The sequence below is a fragment of the Glycine soja genome, chromosome 3 (genome assembly GCF_004193775.1).
Source record: "Glycine soja cultivar W05 chromosome 3, ASM419377v2, whole genome shotgun sequence".
Lineage (NCBI taxonomy): Eukaryota > Viridiplantae > Streptophyta > Magnoliopsida > Fabales > Fabaceae > Glycine > Glycine soja.
Window position 1 is genome coordinate 31,788,970 of NC_041004.1, and position 20,530 is coordinate 31,809,499.

The 20,530-nt window shown below is 34.9% G+C and overlaps 1 protein-coding gene and 1 long non-coding RNA gene across 2 annotated transcripts; both read left to right on the forward strand.

Moving 5' to 3' along the window:
* The first annotated feature begins 585 nt into the window (after nucleotides 1-585).
* On the forward strand, nucleotides 586-1,781 carry LOC114406460. Its single transcript, XR_003665428.1, has 3 exons — nucleotides 586-1,163; nucleotides 1,249-1,333; nucleotides 1,419-1,781. It is a non-coding gene; the product is annotated as an uncharacterized LOC114406460 (long non-coding RNA).
* Nucleotides 1,782-11,487: 9,706 nt separating this feature from the next.
* Nucleotides 11,488-13,260, forward strand: LOC114406458 (hydroquinone glucosyltransferase-like). Its single transcript, XM_028369165.1, has one exon. It carries the CDS (start codon nucleotides 11,673-11,675, stop codon nucleotides 13,077-13,079), a length of 1,407 nt encoding a protein of 468 aa, XP_028224966.1. The 5' UTR covers nucleotides 11,488-11,672; the 3' UTR covers nucleotides 13,080-13,260.
* Nucleotides 13,261-20,530: the final 7,270 nt, after the last annotated feature.

Genomic DNA, 20,530 nt, shown 5'->3' on the forward strand with positions numbered 1-20,530 from the left:
TTTCATATGTTATGTTTAAATTAAAATAGTTTTACGTATTTTAAATTATTGATTTTGTATGTTAAATTATTTAACGCGTAATTATTTGTAGTCATTAATTTATATATTTAAATTTATATTTGTTTGTAATTTAATTTATTTATAGAATATATATGAATTAGGTTATTTGTATAATATATTTTGTTATTGAAATTTAAAAAATATAATTTCTTATTTATTTTAATTAATTTTGTGTAAATATACTTAATTTGTGTATGTATAATTAATGTATAAATTTTATTGTCAATTAATTGTATTATATTTTATTTTGTAGGCTCAATGGCTTCTTCGTCGTCATGCTCATCAAGTATACAAACTAGGTCTGGTCCAATTGATAGTGACGTGTTGTGGATGCAATCCAAGCATGTTTCAGAACATGTTTGGAATGGGGAACCAGACAGAAAACTACACATCAGGCGAGCAGTCCCGACGTATCAAGGTGAAGAACAAATACCGGAGGAAATTGTTCCTTTGCTTCGGCAATGTGAGTTTTATTGGATCATGAGGATGGGATACCTAAAGATAAATGCGGCCTTAATTAGTGCGTTCATTGAAAGATGAAGGCCCGAAACCCACACGTTTCACCTGAGATGCGGAGAGGCTACCATTACTCTCCAAGATGTGTCAGTTTTACTAGGTCTGCGTAGTGACGGAGCACCATTAATTGGTTCAACTAATCTTGTTTGGGCCGACTTGTGTGAAGAATTATTAGGAGTCAGACCACAGGAAGGGGAAATTGAAGGCAGTGTCGTCAAATTAAGTTGGTTGGCTCACCATTTTTCTCACATAAATATTGATGAGGGTAACGTTGAGCAATTACAAAGGTTTACCCGTGCGTGGATCCTTCGATTCATAGGAGGTGTCCTCTTTGTTAACAAAAGTAGTAGCAGAGTTTCCTTAAGGTACCTACAATTTCTACGTGACTTTGAACAATGCAGCACGTATGCGTGGGGACCTACCGTGCTTGCGTATTTATATAGAGAGATGTGCAGCGCCACCGATTACAAAGTTAAATCAATCGGAGGTATGTGCATCTTAATCCAAATGTGGGCATGAGAACGATGCACGACCTTAGCTCCAAAGAGGACGCCTCCCGTCATAGAAAATAAACCACTCGGACACAGGTTTGTCGTTTAAAAAATTAGGTTTGAATGATAAAATATTTAATGATGGAACGTGTTGACAATGATGATTTCATTTTTATTGTAGGTGGTTGCGACGTGGAAATCAGCATATTGGCAATGATGATCTTAGACTTTTCCGTCGCAAACTGGATTTGATGAAACGACATGAGGTAAGAACATCGTAATGTAATGCTTAAATGGAATTTTAATATGTTATGTTTGACTGAAAATTGACAAGTGTATTGTTATATGCAGTTTGTCTGGGAGCCATACACAGCAACTGTGATGGCAGCGTTGCCTCCAATTTGTGTGGTTGGAGGAGTAGCCTGGTTTGCGGTGGTGCCACTGATTTGTTTCCATGTTGTTGAGTGGCACCAACCCGATAGAGTTTTACGACAATTTGGATTGCAACAACCCATTCCCGGGTGTCCTTCGCAACCGCAAAATCTCCATGGCATAACGCTCAAAGGCAAACAAGATGAGAATTGGTTCCACCTGTTGGCCCCAATCATTGGTCAGTGGAACAATCGAGCAGAGTTTAGGGTCGACGTTTATCCTCGACAGGAGGGCCTACTGGGTTATAACTCGGACTACATGGTGTGGTATAGGCGTAAAACAAAGATGTTTTCGACCCAAACAATGCAAACACAGCTGCATTGGTATTTATCTGTTTTTCGATGTTTAACTTCTAATTAATTTCTTAAGCATGAGCATTAATTTGTTGACGCTACTAATTGCAGGGTGAAGTTGTGGATACTTTACAATATATGGTGTCACCACAAGGGAGGAACACGTGGACGGTCGATGATCTTGTGCCTTACGTGGATAAGTTAGCAATTATATCTGAAGAGCAAGAGAGAATCATTGAACCAGTGTCACATGGTCCAGCATCAGAGCGTGAATTCCCAGCCCAAGAGTTTCCCATTCTTCAGTCAAGTGTTGAAACTCGGGGTATAGGCAGACAAAGGGAGCCTGTTCAAGCGGAACAATATTCCCAACAAATGATGGAGCGTCAACACGGAATGTATTACACGCCAGCAACATTTTCCGAATATCCTTCACAGATGTATCAGTATCCTTTTGCAGGTCATCATACTGATACTTCTGAGACCTCACATTCGTTCGGTGGTGTTGCGGAAACACAGCCTCATTTTTCATGGCCCACTATGACTCCTTCACAGCAGCACGATGCCCCCATTGCAACACCCAACGCCCCATTTGCTCCACAATGGAATGTACCCGGAGCAATACCTGATATGGGCGACTTATTAGGTGTTGATTTGCGTCAGGAGTTTTCTGCAAAGGCTGAGGAAGCAGAAGCGGGGAGACAACGTGGCGGCAGAAGAAATCCTGATCGTCAAGCGCGAAGATGGGATCGACCATGTGGCACATCTTCACGACATCACGGACACCATAATGACTGATTTTGATGTATCTGTGTAATTTTGTTGTTGTTTGTTAGACATTTGATTTTGACAATTAATCTATCGCATCTCATTTATTATGCCTTACTAATGCCTTACTAATGTATAGAGTTTATGTGGCGCATCAAACTATAATAATTAACCAAGTTTACAACTAAAACTAAAGTAGACAAAGGAAAAATAAATTGGATTAGGGTTACGGTTAGGGCTATGGTAAGGGTTAGAGGTTAGTGGTTTATGGGTTTAGGGTTTCGAGGATGGGTTAGGTTTAGAGGTTAGTGGTTTAAGGGTTTATGGGTTAGGTTTAGAGGTTAGTGGTTTAAGGGTTTATGGGTTATGTTTAGAGTTTAGTGGTTTAAGGGTTTAGGGGTTGGATTAGGGGTTTATGGGTTATGTTTAGACTTGAGTGGTTTAAGGGTTTAGGGTTTGGATTAAGGGTTTATGGGTTAGGTTTAGAGTTTCGTGGATTAAGGTTTTAGGGTTTGTGGGTTTAGGGTTTTATGGGTTATGTTTAGAGTTTCGTGGATTAAGGGTTTAGGGTTTGGATTAGGGTTTTTAGAGGTTAGTGGATTAAGGGTTTAGGGTTTGTTTTAGGGTTTTATGGGTTTAGGGTTTGTATTTGGTGATATTATACACTTGCGATACCAAACAATGGAAAGCAGAAATGACCTTTTGGAGTACAAAGATATTTTTGTCCATTTTAGTTAACTAAGAAAAAATTACCCATGCTTTAAATTCTTGAGGGGCACCAAGTAATTTTTCCCATAGTCAATTCAATTACACTTATCACGAAGACCATAATTTTTCCCACCCCTAAATCCCAGGCTAAAGGAACACTTCTTAGACGCGACATCACAAGTGGAGTGCACAACATCCCTCGTCAGTCGAAGTAAGTTGTTATTGCCTTTTAAATACTAAAGACTGAACTTCACAACAAGACCAAAAGGATGAAGGAAAAAATGGAATGACTATAAGACCTACCTAACAACAGGGAAAATAATAGAAATCGGAGACCAAGATTAGGGTTTGTGAGTTTGGGTTTAGGGTTAGAGCTTATGGGTGTGGATTTGTGGTGAGGTTATGATTTAGGGGTAGGGCTAGGGTTGAAGGGATAGGGTTGTTTCCTATTGTTAAGGGATAGGGTTTAGGTGTTTGGATTAGGGGTAGTGGTTTATTTTTAGGGTTAATTAGTTATTTTTAGGGTTAGTGGTTTATTTTTAGGGTTAGTGGATGGGGTTTAGGGTTAGTGGTTTATTTTTAGGGTTAGTGGATGGGGTTTAGGGTTAGTGGTTTATGTTTAGGGTTAATTAGTTATTTTTAGGGTGAGGGGTTAGTGTTTTGGGTTAGTGGTTGATTTTTAGGGTTAGTGGATGGGGTTTAGGGTTAGTGGTTTATTTTTATGGGTAGGGTGTATGAGTTAGGGTATAGGGTTATGAGTTAGGTGTAGTGATATGAGTTAGGGTTAGGGTTATGGTTAAGTAATCATAATGACTATTTTTATGTCGCGCATCAAACTAAAATAATAAATAAAATCATAAAGAAAAATTAAAGTAGATAAATCAAAATAAGTAATTTTAGCTACTAATTTTAGCTTTCTCATCTTTTATTGATTTGAAGCTACTAATTTTAGGGGTAGTGGTTCAGGTTAAGTGTTAAGGGTTAGGTTTATGAGTTAAGTTTAGGGTTTATTACTTAGGTTTATGAGTTACGGTGAGGTTTATGAGTTATGGTTATGGTTTATTATTTAGGGTTAGAGTTTATGAGGTAGGGTTAGTGGATGGGGTTTAGGGTTAGTGGTTAATTTTTATGGGTAGGGTTTATGAATTAGGGTTTAGGGTAATGAGTTAGGTGTATGGCTATGAGTTAGGGGTTATGGTTTATTAGTCAAGGTTTATGACTTAGGTTATGGGTAGGGTGTATGAGTTAGGGTATAGGGTTATAATTTAGGTGTAGGGATATGAGTTAGGGTTAGGGTTATGGTTAAGTAATCATAATGACTATATTTATGTCGCGCATCAAACTAAAATAATAAATAAAATCATAAAAAAAAATTAAAGTACATAAATCAAAATAAGTAATTTTAGCTACTAATTTTAGCTTTCTCATCTTTTATTGATTTGAAGCTACTAATTGTAGGGGGTAGTGGTTCAGGTTAAGTGTTAGGGGTTAGGGTTGATGGTTAGTGATTAGGGTTTAGGGGTAGTGGTTGAGGTTAAGTGTTAGGGGTTAGGGTTTATGGTTAGTGGTTAGGGTTTAGGTTTAGGGGTTGAGGGTCAAAATTAGTGGTTTAGGTTTAGGGTTTATGTTTATGGTTTTAACTAACGAATTCATTGAACCCCACAAATAAGTCATGTACAAAAGGCAAAATGTTTTTAACTACTGAATTCATTGAACCCCAGAAATTCAATACATTGAACAAAACGGAAACAAATACAAGTCACTCGACTAACATACATAAATCAAGGATTTGAACAACTCCCACGCTCAGATTGCATTGGATAGCGACGCCTGTTATGCCCTTCGGCTCCACATCTACTGCATTTTGTTCGGTGCTCAGATGGTTCGACCCAATCCATCTCATTTCTTATCCTTGTTGATTTTGGGCGACCTTTCGCACGAATTGTAGTTGGGTCAGGGATAAGTGTCCATGCGTCATCAGAAGGAGGAATAGCCGCTTCATTCCCAAGAGGCCACCATTGTGCGGAGTAAGCTTTTAAGATGTGCTCGTTTGTATAAACAACATCTATATATTGGTAGTAGTTCATGCTCACGTAACCACAAGCTGCAATAATGTGTGAACATGGATAGTGAAGCGCAGAATACCTTCCGCATTGACAATGACGACCATTCAAGTTTACTGCCCACTTTTGTCCGCCACGTTGCGTTATAGGGTTGAAGCTCTCCTCTACTTCAAACCTTGTGGAGTGGATATCATACACGCGAACGATGTGCGTACAAGCTTGTTCTTGATTTTTCCTCAGTTCTTTAACAAGCTTTGAACAATATACTTGGCCTTCATTTAACTGTCTTTGGGCTTGGCGGCCACGCTCAACAAAGTACTTTCGATACCTACTGTACGTTGATTTCACCAATGCTGTTATGGGAATGTTGCGACAATCCTTTAAAACCTTATTGATACATTCTGAGAGGTTCGTTGTCATGTGGCCATATCGACGTCCTTCTCTATCGTAAGCCATCGTCCATTTTTCTTTTGAGATGCGATCAATCCATGTTGCTATGGCTGGACTCAGTTCACGAAATTTTTCTAAATTTTGATCAAAAATGTGCTTGCAAGGAGTGTAGGCTGCATAAAATTAGTTATGAACAACAATTTAAAGTATAAATGAAAGTAAAATAAACGTGGCCATCAAATATGAAATTTTACCCAACTTCTTCAACATTTCTTTATGTTTGACGTTATTGAATTTTCGATTGAAGTTGCTTGCTATGTGTCGCACGCAATAGACATGATAACCGTGGGGAGGTTGCCAACCAAGTGCTTCGTTAGCGACAGCGGACTTGATACTCGCGTGTCGATCAGATATGAGACAAATACCATTCTTATCAGTGCCGTGTTCACGCAAGTGTGCCAAAAACCATGACCACGCTGTCAACGTCTCACCTTCAACCACCGCGAATGCTAGAGGAAGGACGCCACCATTTCCATCTTGTGATGTGGCCATTAAGAGGGTCCCCCGGTATTTGCCGTACAAATGTGTGCCGTCAACTTGTATGATTGGCTTACAGTACTTGAAAGCTTCTTTACATTGCCCAAAAGTCCAAAAAACTCTATGAAACTGACGGTGTTCGCGACTAACCGTATTCCCAACGATAAAATCGTCATGTAGTACTTGAAAATATGATCCAGGAGAATGATTTTGCATGTGTGTTAGCCACGACGAAAGTTTCGCATATGACTCATCCCAATCGCCATATTCAATTGCAATGGCTTTCTGTTTCGCCAACCAAGCTTTTTTGTACGACACCTTGTACGCAAATTCACTGTTAATCCTCTCTTGAATCAAAGAAATTTTTATTGATGGATCTTCTCTGATCATGCCTGTCAATAACATAACAAAATTTAAATGATAATTTAAAAAATGAACATAATATGAACATAAAATACGTACCTACTACACAAGTGGCAATTAAATCTGAATCAAGTTTCTCGTGATCTTGTGTCATAGTCATATTCAGACATGTGTGTGGTCCACCCCATTGTGTGACTTTCCACGTATCTGTTTTTTTAGATATAATTGCCCTCATATAGAAAGGGCAAGGATACTCTGCATTTTTATTCACACAACAAACCACATACTTGTTCGTTTTGCTTTCAACAACTTTGAAGCTTTGATGCACCTTCATAACATATTGTTTGACTGCATTTTTTACCGCATCTTTACTATCAAATTCCATGCCAACATATAATTCTTGGCCAACATTAAAGGTTGACGACATCTCCAAACCGCAAATGTCCTCCTCATCAGGATAAGTCCAGTTGATATTGTTATAATGTGAGGCATCATTCCAAAATGGATTTTCAATTCATTGTGCACCTAACAGTTCAAAATAAAAAACCAAATAATACTTATTTAGCATTGAATACAATTGTCATCAAATAATAAATGTATTGTCTAATTTTTTTATACAACACATTATACCTTCTGCTGGGTGAACAATTCTTACTGGTTGAGGAATGTTGGTGACTTCATCGTCTGTGTCAGATATACCGTCAACACTGTCATCTTCGTCTAAAGACTCTTCAACGTATGAGTTAGACACAAGATAATCATCATCATCATCATCGTCTTCGTCAATATGTAAATTACTCATATTTGTTGCCGGTTGTGTCTCATCATTAGATAAGTAATTTCCACATGATGTAAGCGAATTGGCAGAATGAAACATTGAACCACCAGCCACATCCTTTTCTATGTACAATTCCAGAACTGACATTTGGTCTTGTTGTTTAAAACTTTCCAACATTGTTTCAATGTCTTCGTCGTCACAAATTTGCAAGGCAATATATTTTCCTGACACTAAAAATCTACAGCTAATAGCAGAAATAATTTCATTATTTTGTAACTTTACCTTATCTCCAATTTTTTTCTTCAAAGCATTGAAACTAATTCCACGTTTAATCTGAATCGCTTTTTTACTGCCTTCAAATATTACACCATCATTGTCTTCATATACCCTTCCATTGAAATACAACACTGTTATAACCGAATTCATCGTGTACCTACAAAAATAATATTTGAACACATCAAATAAATTACAAAATGGGTATCACAAAAAATCATTACTGAAACTTCAAAATAAAACAATTTTAAAAATAAATTAACTTAAAATCAATTTCACATTAAGACACTTTAAAAAAATTAACAATTTCAATGTAGTAATTTTAAACTAATCAAGATGTAATTAAAATTATTAACTTTAAATAAATTTCACATCAACACACTTAAATAACACAAACGATTTTATAAAACTTAATTTTTTAACCAAAACTAATAAAATTTAATCACAAAAGATCTCTTTATTGGAACTTCACATTCAATTTTTCTTTTAAAAATTTTTAATTAACTTCAAATTACTTTTATGGGACAAACTTATAAAAAATGAACAATTTCAAAATAGTCATTTTTAACAGAAAATTTAATAATTCATTAACAAAGTTAGTAGTATAAATAATTAATTTTAACCATTAATAACTTAAAAATGGAAAAAGGTAATTACAAAATTACTACAAATATAATAAAATACTTGTAGTACGAGGAAAAATAAAGCATCAAATAACACTTTCAAATTCAACGTTTCTACATTTTTAACTCACCAACAAACCAACCTAATTTATTTAAAAATATACTACAAATACTTACTTCAAATACTTGCTTCAAATAAATATCATCTATAATTTTTTTTTATTCAAACTTCATACGTCCATCAACACCAACCTAATTTAATTAAAAAAATAATACAAATTTCATATTCCAAATATTTTCTTCAAATAAACATCGTTACACAATTTTTCTGTTTATTTTTTAAATTTAAACACACACTAACAAGCCTTTTTAACATAAAACCTAATATAATTTTTTTAAAAAAAAATGCTTCATACAACATAAATTTCTAAAGCCACCAAAATACCAAAGCTACAAAAACGAGAACAAAATTCAAAGGGAAAACGCTGAAGAAAAAATATAAAAGCTAATATAATTTTTTTTTTTTTAAAAATTGCTTTTCATCCCATAGAAATTTTCAAATCAACTAAAATGCTACAGCTGCCGCAACGAAACCAGAATGTTTAAACGAAAGTGCTTCATACCACAAGATATTCAAAATGCTTAAGCTACGAAAACGAAAGTAGGATATTAAAAAGGAAAGCTCAGAACAAATGTAGAAGCCTCTGAGAAACGAAGGTATTTAAACACCTTCAAATGCCATCACCATTGGCGTTTCCATGCAAATCGCAGGTACCAATGGCGCTTCCAAGCATCAAAAGTGAAAACGCTGTGATGAGTGGCGCTTCCCTGCAAGCCTCTGCAACTGCAACAAGGACCTAGGGTCTGCACAGCAGTCGCCACTGCTGCTGGCGCTTCCAAAGGACCTAGGGCCTAGTCGCCACTACTGCTAGCGCTTCCATAGACAGCTCAGCAAAAGTGAAAACGCTGCTGACAATGGCGTTTCCGTGGCCACGTGCCTCGTCCAGCTTGAAGGCGCCATCAGAACTGGCGCCATGCATGGCCAGTTACGTGAAAAAGGACACCCCTTAGGAAATAATTTCAGAAGAGCCCTAGTTTGGGAATTTGTTTCTAAAAGCACCCTAAACAGGGAAAATTGCCTGCACGTGAAAATGGGAGGTGTTCCGCCAATGAGGATGGCAACATGCATGTGCATGTGTTTTGCAAATGATGATGGCGAAATTTATGATGGACTCGCTAGCAGGAATGACGACATGTATGGGCATGTGTTTCGTAATTAGTGATGGCGAAACCCATGGTGTTTCGCTAGTGTGGATGACGACATACATGACACTCATATAAACCTGCTACAGTGATATGGATACATGCACTGTTACGGTATATTAGATAGGAAGGAATGGTGAAATAAGTGTTTCGCTAACCGAAACGTCGAAACCCTTATAAAACAAACCCCAAAGGAAAATGTTTGAAAAAGAATCTTTTTGAGAATAAGTTTTTAAAAGAAATCTCCAGGGATCATTTTGCCAATCTTTGATTACTGTGTTGAGAGTACTCGAGTAAAAAAAAGTTCAAACTTCCAAGTACGTCCGTAGGTACTAGGTAACAACTAAAGACGAGGTATTAAATTTTTAAACTTCTCTAATTCCAATGCTATGCACCGTTGACCTATCAATGGTTTTCAAACTACAAGCGTGTGCTTTCAATTGTGGCAGCTTTTTTAGTAGCTGGAATACATCTAGTTAACTTTTTACTACTATAAATTATTTATTATTGTAGTGTTCATAGATGAAATGTCTACAACTATTTATCGCTTCAGGTTCTGTTTCAATATAAGTGTCGTTCAGAAAAAGAAATTATCCTAAATGTGATATTAATTTTTAATATAATATGAATTATTTTTCATTAATATTCTTAATAAATATCATATCATATTAAGAGGTGTATTTAATTAGAATTTTAAAAAATTTTAAAAAAAATCTATAATTTTTTTTGAAATATTCAATTAAAATTTTTAAATAATAGAAATAAATTTTGTGACATTCCATTAAAATTATAAAGATTTTTAAATGAATTCAATAAATTCTGATGATATTTAATTAAAATTATTTTTAACTTAAAAAAAGTATTTTAATTTTTAAAATTATATAAATTTCGATGAATTATTTTTTAAAATGGATTTTAATGAATTTCATGAGACTTTTTAGTACAAAATACATATAAAATAATCTCACTCAAATTCTTAGAGATTTTATAAGTCTTTCTTTCTTTTTTTCCTACCAATTGACATATTTTTTTTTCTCATCATACATAATCTCTTGTCTCTTTGTTGAAAAAATAATAGACATTCATATTTTGTTTTACTCTTTCAACCAATGAACAATATATTTTGAAACATGTGATATAAAAGATCTTTTCAGTTCTTTGAATTTACAATTAGGACATCTTGATTCATGCTTATAGATATAAATGAATGTGAATATATATAAATATTAGAAATATATAATTTTAATGAGCATGAGAAGTTGATTCATGTATGAGTGGATAAATATATAAATGAGATTTAAAACAGATATCGAACATGTTTTTTTGTTTGGTGGGATGTTATTAGGGGAATGACTACAAGTATCCATGAGAAATTGATTTGTTATATAATAGATTTAAAATTCTTTGTATAGGATGATGAATTTTATTTAAAGTGTTAAGAAAAAAAATTCATCGATCTTTATTATTAATTTTGAATTTTTTTCACAGAATCTTTTAAAATCTCAAAAATTTATAATCATATTTTAAATCTTATGAATTCATATTTTATAATTTCATTAAAATTCAAATTAGAAAATCCAAATCATAAAAGTCATTATATTTTTATAAAATCTTTTAAAATCCACATGACTGTTTACGCTAAAATAATTTTAAAAAATTCTAATGCAATGCACCCCTTAATTTTGAATCTAATATTAATATTACACTTTCTCATTTATTTAATAAAATTAATCTTATAAAACTATTATTCTCTTTTATTTATTTATTAATTTTCTTGATTTATCTAAAATAATTTAAAACAATAATTATTTTACAACCCTACAAATAGTATTTATACGCACTCATTTTTTTCTCGTCATGTCACTCTTTCTATCTCATTTTCTCCTCTTTTTTTTCCAATATTTTTATTTCTTTTCCATCATATATGTTGCTTTCCCCCAACTATGTTTTTTTCCTTCCTAATATTTTCTGTTTCATTCCAATCCACCCCAAAATGAGGCCGTGTTCATTATTTTTCCTGATCTTCTAGTCACAAAACAAAAGCATAAAGCTTCTCACTACCTAATTCCTCTAAGTTCTATATCTGATAAGCTTGTGTACTAGGCCACAAATCTCCCATGGAGAAAACGGTTCACATAGCAGTAGTTCCTGGTCCTGGCTTCAGCCACTTAGTCCCAATTCTTCAATTCTCAAAGAGACTTGTTCATCTCCATCAAAACTTTCATGTCACATGCATAATTCCCTCAGTAGGGTCTCCCTCATGTGCCTCAAAATCCATCCTTGAAACTCTTCCACCAAATATAACCTCTATTTTTCTTCAACCAGTGAAACCTGAAAACCTACCACAAGAGGTTGCTATAGAAGCCCAAATTCAGTTCACAGTGACCTTCTCTCTGCCATCTATACATCAAACCCTCAAGACCTTAACTTCAAGGACTCACTTTGTGGCCTTGGTGGCTGATTCTTTTGCCTTTGAGGCATTAGATTTTGCTAAAGAACTCAACATGTTGTCATATATTTACTTCCCTACATCAGCAACAACACTCTCTTGGTACTTGTATGTGCCCAAATTGGACAAGGAAACATCATGTGAGTATAGAGATTTTCCTGAGCCAATTCAAATACCAGGTTGTGTACCAATTCACGGCAGGGATCTCAATAACCAAGCTCAAGATCGATCGAGTCAAGCTTACAAACTCTTCGTCCAACGCGCTCAGCGACTCCCTTTGGTTGATGGGATTTTCATGAATACCTTCTTGGAAATGGAAACAAGTCCTATAAGAACATTGAAAGAGGAGGGAAGAGGGTCCCCTCTTGTGTATGATGTTGGACCAATTGTCCAAGGTGGTGATGATGATGCTAAAGGGTTGGACTTGGAGTGTTTAACGTGGTTGGACAAACAACAAGTCGGTTCTGTTTTGTTTGTTTCTTTTGGGAGTGGTGGAACACTCTCACAAGAGCAAATAACTGAGCTTGCTTGTGGTTTGGACTTGAGTAATCATAAGTTCTTATGGGTTGTGAGAGCACCAAGTAGTTTAGCCAGTGATGCATATCTCAGTGCACAAAATGATTTTGATCCTTCGAAATTCCTGCCATGTGGGTTTTTGGAGAGAACCAAAGAGAAAGGTATGGTTGTTCCTTCATGGGCACCCCAAATTCAAGTCCTTAGCCACAGTTCAGTTGGTGGATTCTTGACTCACTGTGGTTGGAATTCAATCCTCGAGAGTGTGCTAAAGGGTGTTCCATTCATCACATGGCCACTGTTTGCTGAGCAGAGAATGAATACGGTTTTGCTATGTGAGGGTCTCAAAGTTGGAGTGAGGCCAAGAGTTGGTGAAAATGGTTTGGTGGAAAGGGTTGAAATTGTGAAGGTGATAAAGTGTCTAATGGAAGAGGAAGAAGGTGAGAAAATGCGTGAAAGAATGAATGAGTTAAAAGAAGCTGCTATTAATGCTATCAAAGAAGATGGGTCTTCTACAAGGACCCTTTCTCAGTTAGCACTGAAGTGGAAGAGTTTGGCATAAGAAAATAAGTTTTATGAAATGCTTGGTAAGGATCTTTGCCCTTCTTTTTTTCCTTCTTTTGTTTTAATCCTGATTCTGCCTTCTAATAATTGCTAGTTATTCTGTGCTTCTTGGCACCAATGATTATTACATGTAAAATTCCAATCTAGAATGTGATCATCATCATGATTTGCACTATTAAGCATTTTGTTAGAATGTTGATCTGAGTTCGTCTTGTATTCAACATGTGTGAACCCTTTTGAATTTGCTTACTAACGTGTTTTTATGGTACGATAGGGAATTAGAGACTAACGATTGTGCAATATTGGATTTGATTACAATCATTTTGCATACTTGAAGTTTATGGTTCTGCAATGTCCATAAATAAAGAGAAACGACAAAAAAGGATGACTAGTTATGAAAGATGAGAACGAATATACCCTTCATTAATAAATTCTGAGTACAAAAACGTGCATATATAATTCAGAAAATACAAGAGCTTAAATATGTTTTTGATTTTTAATATATACATGAATTTTGTGTTTAATTTTTTATAAAAAAAATTTCACATCTACTCTTTCATATTTGAAAAATTTTATTTTAGATTTTTGTTGTCAATTAAGTGATGACATATTTACTTGATAACGTGTTTTGTGATGATTCAAAAATCATTCGTATTTGTTTTAAAATTAAATTTAAATTTTTTTACTGTTAAAAACTACCATAATCAATTAAGTAAAAAAAATATAACCTTCTTCCGAGTCATCCACCAACCCTTGACCTATCTTCTCCTTCAACCTTCATTCTCCAAAACAAATCTCATTTTAAAAAAATCTCACAAATACTATTATTCTTTCCGAATCCTAGATTTTGTTTCTTCAAACTTACATTACGATCAAATAGAGGTAAAGTTGAAAATAATTGCATTCCAAGAGAGAATGTTACATTTTGGCATGGAGTTGAACACCTTAATTGAAATTTGGTTCTAAATTTTGTTCTTTTCTACTTAAAGATAATCCTAAAACTTATGGTCAGAAAACAATATTGTGGATCCTTATACAAAAGGGTTGACGAGTCATGAATGAAGTTCAACAATGAACATCCGTTTTCATGTGATTAGTGATCCCATGAATGAAGTACAACGGGTAATAAAAAAATTGTTTGCTGACTAAAGTACACAAAAAAAATAATTTTTTACGGAAATTGTAACAATATTAAAGGTGAGGTATTGCATATATGTTTTTTTATAAAAAGAATACCTCTTAATGGATCCAATGTCAATTATTGTAAGGGTGAGGGTCACAAACCACTCTTTGAAGATTCATGTGTGGTGGTGGGATTGCTATTGTAAGATATGGACTAATCTCTAACTGACACTCACGAAACAAAATACATGCACAATGTCGTGGAACGCGCAATCACGTATTAGAACCTAAATGAATAGTAACATTGTAGGGGTTGTGCACTAAAGCCCGATTAAAGAAAACATAATTCAAGACAATTAAGTCTCCACATTTTTTCTCGGGTGAAAATTCATAAAGACTAGGTATAAGGCTTAAATCCGAAAGGTTCCTTTTATTGAAATACAACATCACATACTCTTTCTTTTATGTTTCTTTCATGTGGGAGAATGTTAGTAAATATTTGTTTTATAATTTAAAATTTATAAAAACATATTACTTATATTGATTTTGTTTTTATAAAATAAAATATTTATTTTAGAATCTATTGTGTAAAACTATAATTCCTATCTCTTAGGTGTGATGGTTTTACTTTGAGTTTTTTTGTGCTGCATGAGGATATCTATGCATGTATATATCTATCTCCTTTAGCCAAAAACACAAGTAGAAAAATAATTTTGCATTTTCATCTAAATTTCTTCTATTTCAAAAAATACATTTTTGAGAGAAAGAACATTGATGTTTAGAAGGTTCGGATCCTTTCGTTGTATACGATCGAAACCAATAGGTTGTTGTATCTTGAGAGAAGAGCGCAATCAGATTCTTTTACCAATATAGTTGTGACGTTTTCTCTTCAAGGATAACATTCTGTCTGAAGCAATGTTACGACGCTTGTTCTTTAACTAAGTTTGAGACTTTGCATCTTCTTCTCATTTATTTATTTTATCTTAATTTGTAACGACACCAACCACTATATGCATATAAAAAAAACCGTGACAACAACATGGGTATGCACCATCTCACCCAACTCAACCGAAACCAACCCCACACATGACTGCAAAACAGCAGAGAAGGCAAACCCATTCGGCAACACGCCTTGGTCCAACGTCATGCAAAACAGCTCCACCCCATCGCGGTAGTAGCCATGTTCTTTGGATGCGACAATCATGACCGTCCATGAAAACACGTTTCTTTGGGGCATTTCATCAAACACCCTACGAGCAGCTTCATAGTAATTGCATTTGAAGTACACATGAACTTGGTGATTCGAAAGCACCAACAAGTCGCGGTCACTAAAATCTGATTTCAGAACGTGCCTATGAATGCAATTTTCCTTCTTAAGAGAGCCACTTTCCTCGCAGGACTTTAAGAGGTCGATGAGTGGTTGAGTATGGGCAGTGGCGGACCTACAGCCAGTCGAGGGTGTGCATTTGCACCCTCTTATTTTTTAAAATTCATTAAATTTGTAAATAAAATTTTATATTTTTATATTTTATTTCATTTATATTTATATAATTGAACCCACTAATTTTATTTTTTATAATTTGCATCCACTGATTTAGGGTTTTGAATCCGCCACTGAATATGGGAATTGGTTAATCTACTTCCACGGTGGTCCTTTGAAAGCGTTGGAGTCTGAGGCAAGGAAACAATAATAGGTGTTGGGTGTTGTGAATGATGATAAAGTGCGGCTACTTTGTTAGGGAAACCATGAGTTCGTTGGTGCACGCAGTGTTCAATGGGGAAGCTCATGCTGCAATTGTTTTCGACACACAATTCCTCTGTTTCTTATCTAAACCACCGTCTCTGCTGGTCATAATATTTGCAAAAGGGTTCACAACGTTGATTTATTTATTTTTTATTTGAATTGATTTTAATGATTTTTAATAGCTAAAAAAAATTAATTTGATTTTAAAATAAACATTTACTGTTTTTTTAGTTTTCATAAATCATATTATCAAATATTTGATTAACATATTAATGTGAAGAAAAAATTTATCAAAAACCAAACACAATTTAAATATATATTAAGGATGAAAATATATTTAAATTTACAATTAAAATATTACAAAATCAATTTCTAAGATAACATTAAAACAAGTTGCTGACTCAGCCTATCATAATCTTTTATATACATGTATCAGAAGTTGCCAAACTGGTTATAATAGTATATCAGAAGTTGCTGACATTTCAGTTCTCTGAAATATCAATACGGCTATTTTATAACCTTTTTAACTAGCGTCGTTTGATCAATCCCAAAATATTATGAATTTAGAGGAATATTAAAAAATTAGGGTTGTTTTCAAATGATATGCAGTATTTTCTTTTATTCATAGAAATTGAATATAATATTATTAGAAAGTTTATAATATGCGGACATTGATATGACATTGAATATTCAACCATAGTGTTCTAGTAATAGCATTTAATATAATAACAGAAATGTATGAATAATGGACATGCATAATATTTCTAACTAAATATTCAAAAATAAACATATTATATACTCTACATAGAAAATTTAAAATTTCTTTATTCTTAATTCTTGAGAAGAACAAATATGTTATAAATTTAGAAAAATCAAGATACACGAATGATAATATTCACATCACCCTTACAATTCTTTTTATTATCAACAAATTACAGTTGAAATAATTTTATATTACAAGTCACCATCAGCAAAGTTCTCTTAATGCTTAAGTCTTCTAAATAAATTGTTTGATAAGTATTTAAAATATATTTAGGAAAAATTTAAAAAAGACTATTTATTTTACAATGCATAAATTTAACAATTCAAAAAATATATTTAATGTATAAATTATTTAAATATTATTCTTTTAAATATGCCAGACAAAAATAGTAAGGAATTTTTTTTTTTTAAAAAAAATATGATTATTTTATGAATACTACTAAAAAAGTGTGGGAATTATGCCTGTCTCTTAGAGAATTGACGGAGATGAAACTTTTGATGGAGATTAACAAGTCTCTTTGAGAATTGACGAATTGGGACCAAGTGGCTAAAGCCAGGATCAGGAACTACTGCTAAGTGAACTGTTTTCTCCATGAGAGATTTGTGGCTAGGTACAAAGCTTATCATGTGGAATTTAGGGGAAGTGAATCTTTAGTTTTGTTTTCTTGACTAGAAAGCAGTAGTTGACTAATTGTAAGCTGGAGTCTATGTGAAACAAGGCATCAACTTCTATTTTTTTTTTCTCTGGCATATATCTTCCTTATAAGACAATCTTACTTTAGAAATGATAATATATATATATATATATATATATATATATATATATATATATATATATATATATATATATATATACCTTTTTAATAAGAATTTAAACTTTAGGACAAAACTTAAATAAAGTATCATATATATTATTGGAGTTGTTCTTCAATTAGATTTAGAATTTCACCTCAATAATATTTAATGACATTTAATAAATTTCTATGGTACTTTATCTGAGTTTTATTGAGAGAAAACTTTAAATTTGATTGGAAAATAGTACTAAGAGTACTCATGGTATTGTATCTAAATTTTTTCTTAAGCTTTAATGTTATATATTAAAAATGTTTAATGAAGCTTATCGAGTAGAATACAAATTGTTGTAAGTTTGATGATATCTATCTTTAACCTTTACACATAAAAAAACCTTTATCTCATTACATTAGGAGAGATGACTAAGCTCTCAAGTCAAACTCATAATTATAGAATTGTCTCTATATCTCTGCATATTGCATTCTTGTTATAACAACATTGACAGTGATGAATTGCATACTTACATGAATGATGTGCTTGTACCATGTGCTAGGTACCTATGGACTATGGTTAAACCTGTACTTACCAAAATTCGAAGCTGACACACATCAAGGTGGACTCTTGGACATCGCACGTCGATTGAGAGTGACCTTTGTTAGGAGGACAAGAGGGAAGACCTGCAAAACAAAGGACTTTGATGCTCAAGTAAGTATATGAGTTAGGAGAATAATAGAGAATATGAATACACGAGTATGCAAGTGGGTGTGCATGTGTGTTAAGGGTTCGATGGAACTTGGTATTTATATGAGTGGAGTGGAGTTACGAGTCCTTGTTTGTAAGGACTGTTATAGCCTTTGCAGTTAATTATCGGCTTGTAGATAATAACTGGTAGCTTATAGATAATGTTAGATAATTTTACCTTATAGATAATGTGTGGCCTTGTAGATAATTAAATACCTATCAAGAGATAAAGAGGTAACAATATATTCAAATATTATGAGGTTAGAGATAACCTGTTGGTTGGGGAGCCCGACTGCTAAGGGTTGGATGTCTGTGCTCCTGTGCCAGGGCTGACATGGAGGGTTAACATGTGTCTCAAAGTGTCACATAGGATGTCACATGTATTTTGTGGACCTTGGATAGTAAATTAGCCCCCCAAGCTCTATGCTGACTTGTAGGCAAAAGAGGTCGTCCAGTGTTGAAGATTGTCTAATGTCCGGGGCGATAGCCTTGACAAGTAGAGGGTTGATGAGTTTATCGAGCCCCTGAGTATGGACAAGCATTGTCCAGTGTCGAGAGTGGTAACCTGGACATGTGTGAAAATTACAAGTCTATCAAGCTTGTCAAGCTCCCGAGCCTGGACAAGTGGTATTCGGGCTGCTTCTGTCAAGTTGTCTGGGGTGGACATGCTTTTGATTTTGTCGGCTAGGTCTGATGTGTTAGGTGAAAGAAGTCTCTAGATTTGACAACTCTTCCCTTTTTCTAATTGTTGGAAGGTGCATTGAAGACAAATGTTACATTTTGTCTCCTACAGCAAGTGTGTGCGACGCACGCACAATACTCTTGCATACGTGTCACTCATGGAGTGGACACGTACTAGAATCGTGATGGGTGAATGAGTGGGGTTGCATTGTGATGCAAAATTTTAGGGCACCACTTCAGCTCCCATCAATTATCAAAAAGTTTGTCTCCTCTTAAAATGGAGTGGACTTTTGATTTGTGATCACCATCACTGCTTTTTCTTGAAACTTCCTTTCTTCCATGCTTACAGTTTACCCTTTCTTCTTCGTTTGTCTATTCAGTATTCTAGGTACATTTTCAATTGATCATGTCTTCGTTCCTTTCTGATTCTGCCATTGGCATAGGTGGCAGCGATTCCAGAGGTTTGATCCAGCAACCTCGGAGGATACTCTTCGTGGTGCCTTCGATAGTGAATCCTCTTCCCCAGAGAGAGTGAGGGCTTCACATTGTACTAGTGGAGTCTCTCCCATTAATTGTGATCCTCCCCCATTTTGCTTCTACGGAAGTGAGGAAAATTAGTGGTTGTGGAGATGTTAGGGCGTCTCCCTGCGTGTGATGTAGCCATAGCGTTGGGTCATCATCGTCCCCACCTACCGTCGCTGGCTATGAGTGGGTTAGGGATGATGTTTTAAAGTATAAATCTGCTCTCACCTCTGCATTGAGTGTCGTTGCTCTGCAATGCCAGGTGAAGCTGGCAAGCCATGAGGACTCGTGCAAGATAGTCGTTCAGGCTTGTGGGAGTGATGACTTCCCTTTCTTAAAGGCGGTATCAGGTAGTCCGCCCTTCTTCTTTACATATAGGTGCTTGTTTGAGGTCTTGGGACTTGTTCTCCCATTAATCGTCTTCCAATGTGCTCTACTTGAGCACTTGAATGTGGCTCCTTCTTAGCTCCACCCAAACAATTGGGCAATGGTGAGGGCTTTTGAAATTTTGTGCCCCTTCTTCAACATCCGGCCCAGTGTGTCGATTTTCTTGTACTTCTTCCAGATGAAATTGACAGGAAAGATTGGTTAGGTCTCCTTGTACAACTTGTCCAAGAAGTTGTTTGAGTTTGACTCGAACGTCTTTCTTTATTTCAAGGATCATTTCTTCAAGGTCCTGAACATGGATGTTGTGGTTGATGGTTGGCCATTGATGCTTAATAAGGATGGGGATCCCCTTCCTATTCTACTGGTAGGCTAATCCCACTAGGTTTAAGTCTTTCAATGAAGACTCGTTGACCCTTGTAGAGAGGGTGGACAAGGCCATCTTGGAGTAGCTGCCAGCCTCGTTGGACACACGAGTTATTTTATCTCTTCCCTCGATGAGCGATCCATTCGCTGCCTTGGATGATAAATGTTTTGCCTTGTCTTGCTTTCTTATGTTTGTACTCCGTTGAGGCTTGAACTAATACTTGTTGTTATTGCTTGTTTTGCAGGTATTATGGGTGACTTTTCCTGGAGGCCACTCATAAAGCAGGTCGAACCTGCTAGTGGTGTTGTGTCATCGTCTGTTGTTGCTCCTATTG